The 5,180-nt window shown below is 52.5% G+C and overlaps 1 protein-coding gene across 1 annotated transcript; it reads left to right on the forward strand.

Moving 5' to 3' along the window:
* Positions 1 to 1,908: 1,908 nt before the first annotated feature.
* Positions 1,909 to 3,619, forward strand: ACKR1 (atypical chemokine receptor 1 (Duffy blood group)). Its single transcript, XM_024751151.1, has 2 exons — positions 1,909 to 1,984; positions 2,601 to 3,619. Exons 1-2 carry the CDS (start codon positions 1,964 to 1,966, stop codon positions 3,570 to 3,572), a joined length of 993 nt encoding a protein of 330 aa, XP_024606919.1. The 5' UTR covers positions 1,909 to 1,963; the 3' UTR covers positions 3,573 to 3,619.
* Positions 3,620 to 5,180: the final 1,561 nt, after the last annotated feature.

Here is a 5,180-nt window from a genome sequence, read left to right on the forward strand (position 1 = left end):
AGGGGGAGGGGCCGTTGTGCTGTGTGTGTGTCTGTCGGTGGGGGGAGGGGCAGGGAGCAGGGAGGGCATCGTGTATCTTTATAATCTTTCTAACTCTCCTGTGCTAATCTCAGAGGGGCCACCCTCAATATATCTGGATTATCCGTGTCCTTCGGCTGCCTCCTTCTTGCCGCCCTTGCTCCTGTTGGGATGCGTGTGTGTAAGGGCTGTTCTGCTGGTCCCCCCGCACGTGGCGCCTCCAGGGGTGGTGTGTGCCTTGCCGTGCTGCTCGCCCCAGGGCATCTTGTATGGAATGGATATAATTCTCCAAGGGAGAGAAGTGTGTTCATCCCCTTTGGCCAGGTCCTTTCATTCCACAGCACCTGACTGCTCCCCATGTCCTGTGCCAGGCTGTGCTGGAGAAGAAGACCCCCCCCAACACCATTCCGGGACCACTTCAGCAGACCCTCCAAACTCCCTTTCTAGCCCACCTCATGTTGAACCTGAAACTGAAGCTAGAGTCCTGGGAGAAAGGGGACCGTCTTAGCAAGATGGCCATCCCTCTGCACCTTTGCTTCCACCTCCAGGCGGCGCTGTGTGAGTGGGAAAGACCACTGGTCAGAACGGACTACCACATGGCGTGCTTTCTTGGACAAATGAAACAGTGTCGCCTAACCAACCCTGTTTATCTCATCGTTCCAGCTCGGACACTCCATGACTCACCCCTCCCAATGTCCAGGCTAAGTGTCCCCAAGTGAGGAAATAAAATGCATGGTAGGGGTGGAGGGAACAAAAGAGCAGAGATCACGTGAAAGCAGTGGGATGGTGGGGAGAGGGGGTACCAAGGAGCAGCGGTGTCGGTTTAGGGGCATCCTCCTGAAGGGTACACGCCTTTTCTCCCTGTGCCAACTGGAGAGAAATAGCTCTCCCCCACCACAAGAAACGTTACATCTTGCTAAGATGCCAGGCCAGTGTAGCATTTCCAGAGCTTTTATGTCCCCCAACAGAAATATGAATAGAGATTACCCCATAGGCAACAGTCCCATTTTAAAATATGCTGTCCCATTGTCCCCCAGAGCCTGCTTTAACTTGTCACGTCATGTGTTCTGCTTGGTATGGAAGATGCATTCGCTGTGCCCATAGGTGGCTGGGCAAGTGCCCAATTGCTCCCTGAAGTAGCTTCATTATGCAGCCTTGACAGCTGCCCCCAAGCCCTCCCTCCTCTCACACTGAAACACCCAGACCTGGAGATAGCAGTACACACACCAAGACACCTGCCTAAAACCTAGCACTAAGATATGATATACAGGATACACAGCCACACACACAGACAAGAACAGATAAGTAAGTACATTCCTACACCCAGACTGATACACAAAGAGCCCCTGCTCGCACACATGTGGCTCAGGCTGCCAGCATCACATGGATCCAGCCACAAACACCACTAACACCCCCTCCCACAAACACGTCCCTTTTGAACTATCTTTCCTTGGATCAAGTTCAAGGGGACAGAGAAGCAGTGAGAGCCATCAGCTGCCCTTTCCCTCCAACTTCCCAGCACATCTCTTATCTCTGTCTCACACTTCACCTCTGGCCCCCTCTTCCTTCCTTGTGCTTGAAGAATCCCTTTATGCTGGGAACCCCCTGGCTTCTCCACCTTCAGAAAGTCTCCCTTTCCATCTTCGGGAAAATACCCACCTTCTGGTCCCCACCTTTTTCCTTTCCTGAGCGCAGGTCCCCACCAGTGGAATCCACCCTCAAAACAGGAAGCCCTGGGCCAGGGCCTCAAGTGGTCCTGAGGTTCAGGAAGGCAGTGGGCGTGGGGTAAAGACTTCCTGAATGCATCCCCATCCTGCACTGCCCGCCCCATAGCCCTGCCCAGAGCCAATGGCCTTCATTAGTCCCTGGCACTTATCTGGGAACCACAGCCACTGACAGAACTATCCCAGCCCATCTCTCTGCCTGCCCTGAGCCCAGCAGTGTCATGGGGAACTGTCTGCACCCGGTGAGTGTGGGTCTGAGCCCACAGCCCCTCCCTCTCTGCCCCCCCACCACTCCTTCTGTCTGCCCCTTGGGTCTGTATACCTCTATCCTTCTCTCATCTCTTGTCCCTTCCCTTGTTTTCCTTCTCCTCTTTTTACCTCAGTGTCCTAGGTCCTCCTCATTCATCTTTGTCAGTTCCATCCAGACCTCCCCCCTCCCCGCTCTCCCAGTCCTGTCCACTCCCCTTCCCTTGCTTTTCTTTTCTTTTTTTTAAATTTTTTTTTTGGACACAAACCATCTTTTAAAGTCTTTATTGAATTTGTTACAATATTGCTTCTGTTTTATGTTTTGGTATTTTGGCCGCGAGGCATGTGGGATTTTAGCTCCCCGACCAGGGATCGAACCCGCACCCCCTGCACTGGACCACCAGGGGAGGCCCTTCCCTTGCTTTTCTACGACTTTTTGCTCCTCCTGAGTCGTCCTGCCTTGTCCTCTCCCACCATCCCCACTCCATCCAGCTCTTCCAGCCCCCACTTCCCCACTGTCTTTCTCTCCCCACCTCTTGCCCTCGGTTCCCAGGATACCCTTCAGTGAGGTAACTAGATGTTCTGATTGCCCCTTCTGAGAATGTCCTCCAGGTGGCTGATGACAACTCTACTAAACTGGCCATTGAAGACAAGATTTGGAGTGAATTTCTTGAGACGTACGATGCAGACTATAACTTCACCGATGTGGAAGCAGCTGCACCCTGCCACTCCTGTATCCTGCTAGACGACTCCTCACTGCCCTTCTTCATCCTCGCCAGTGTCCTTGGCATCCTGATTAGTGGAGCTGTCCTCTACGCATTTCTCAGACCTCTGTTCCCCCGTCAGGTCTACCAGAACTGGCCTATCCTGGTGCAGTTGGCTGTGGGAAGTGCTCTCTTCAGCATTATGGTGCCCATCCTGGCACGGGGGCTAAGTGGGGCCCTCATCACCTCCCTCTGCCACCTAGCTCACTTGGTCTCGTATGGCTCAGCCTTTGCCCAAGCTCTGCTGATAGGGTGCCATGCCTGCCTGGGCCCCAAACTGGGTATAGGTCACGTCCCAGGCCTCAGGCTGGGGATCAGTGTGGGACTTTGGGGAGTGGCTGCCCTATTGTCACTGCCAATCACGCTGGGCAGTGACACTTCCCATGGACTCTGCACAGTGACCTTCAGCGGGGAATGGGAAATTTTGCGGTACATACATGCTGCAGCCTGTTTTGCCATCTTCATCTTGTTGCCACTGGGTTTGTTGGGAGCCAAGGGGCTGAAGAAGGCATTGGGCAGGGGGCCATGTCCCTGGGTTAATATCCTATATGTCTGGTTCATTTTCTGGTGGCCTCAGGGCATGGTTCTGGCATTGGACTCCCTGGTGAGGTCCAGGGCCATGGCGGTGTCAACATGTCTGGCCCAGCAGACCCTGGACATGCTGCTGGACCTGGCAGAAGCCCTGGCAATATTGCACTGTGTGGCTACACCCCTGCTCCTCGCCCAGTTCTGCTACCAGGCCATTCAAACTTCTCTGCCCTCCCTGCCCCTCTCGGCAACACAGTCTTCTCATCTGGACATCCTTGGATGCAAATCCTAGCTCTCTTCCCACCTGTCAACTTGAATTAAAGTGTACGCTGTTTTTATGAAGCTGGTGGTTTCTTGTTTTGTCTGGGGATGTAGAAGAGAGGGAGGAGAATGGAGAGAGAGAGAGAGAGATTTCACAGCAGACTTCCCTGGCAGTGTCTGCTTCTCTGACTGGCCTGGGGAGAAAATGAATGATGTGCAAACATCCTCGGGGCACACAGATGTTCTCTTGAAGTGTGGGGTTACTGCCATCTCAAGGGGGAAGAGCAGGGGGATCAGAATATGAGGAGAGCAGCTAAACCTAAACTAGAAGAGATGGCTTAGCTAGTAAAGAAAGAAGAGAAGCTGTTGCAGAAAGCAAATGAAATCGGAGTAGAAGCCAGAGAGAGAAAAACAGAGAAGACTGAAGATGAGGCCAGAGCATGACTCCTCCTCCCGGCTCAGCCTGTCCTGCCTTCCTCCCTGTCTTCTGTCTCCCTGTTGGCATTGCTTAGAGATCAGGGTGGTGGTAGGGAAGGTGGAGAGAAGCATCCTGAGGGACCTTACTTAGTCCAGGGAACAAATCAAGATAATTCTAAAGCCACTTCCCAGGAGTCATCTCTCCGAGGTTTATTCCTCAGCAAAATCCTAATCCCTGTGTGTGTGTGTGTGTGTGTGTGTGTATCTGTCTGTCCTCAATCTGTTAGAACCCATATCCACGTTAGATGAATGCATGTAATAACAGATGTCTACGTGTATACTTGCCTCTCCATCAGTGTCTGATTTGCATTTGTGTATGCTCCGATCTCTCTCAGGCCTCTCCCTTCACCTCATTCTGTTCTCCTTCCTTGTTCTCAGGATATGGAACCAGGATTTGTAATTCACTCCTTACCAAATGAGTTTTCCTTACTCCGGTTTCTGTATCTAGTCTTCTCCGTGAAGGATGTGTAGAGGGAACTAAACAAACCAAGATGTTGTGAAGCCTGAGATACTTAATGGGGAAGGGCCTGATCTGGCTGGGTCATCTTCTTGGATGCCAAGAATTTGGATCCCAAATTTCCCTTTCAAACACCTTTCAGCTCTCAAAATAAACCTTTTTTTGTTTGCCACACAAATATACCCTTCCGCTTTCCACGCTGTACCCTTTCACTCTGGGCGCCCCTCCCCCAGCCCCCCCTTTCTCTGGATGCTTAGTCATGATCCTGAGGGCTTTTACTCAGCCAAGTTCAGGTGATGATGGGAAGGACCATGAATCAGCCCCACTTCATAAGGGGAACAACTTCTACTTGCACCAACAAATTCACCGTCTACCCAAGATGCCACACACACACACGAGTTTCTCCCTCCAACCCAGTTAAAAAGCTGGGGAGACTTGAGAGATACCTTATATCTGTCTGAATCTAGGTATGGTCTTTCGTTTTTCAAAGATGTGCTATAGGGCTTCCCTGGTGGTGCAGTGGTTGAGAGTCCCCCTGCCGATGCAGGGGACACGGGTTCGGGCCCCGGTCTGGGAAGATCCCACGTGGCGTGGAGCGGCTGGGCCTGTGAGCCATGGCCGCTGAGCCTGCGCGACCGGAGCCTGTGCTCCACAGCGGGAGAGGCCACAACAGTGAGAGCCCCGCGTACCGCAAGAAAAAAAAAA

This window comes from Neophocaena asiaeorientalis, unplaced genomic scaffold, assembly GCF_003031525.2.
Source record: "Neophocaena asiaeorientalis asiaeorientalis breed wild unplaced genomic scaffold, Neophocaena_asiaeorientalis_V1.1 scaffold315, whole genome shotgun sequence".
Classification (NCBI taxonomy): domain Eukaryota; kingdom Metazoa; phylum Chordata; class Mammalia; order Artiodactyla; family Phocoenidae; genus Neophocaena; species Neophocaena asiaeorientalis.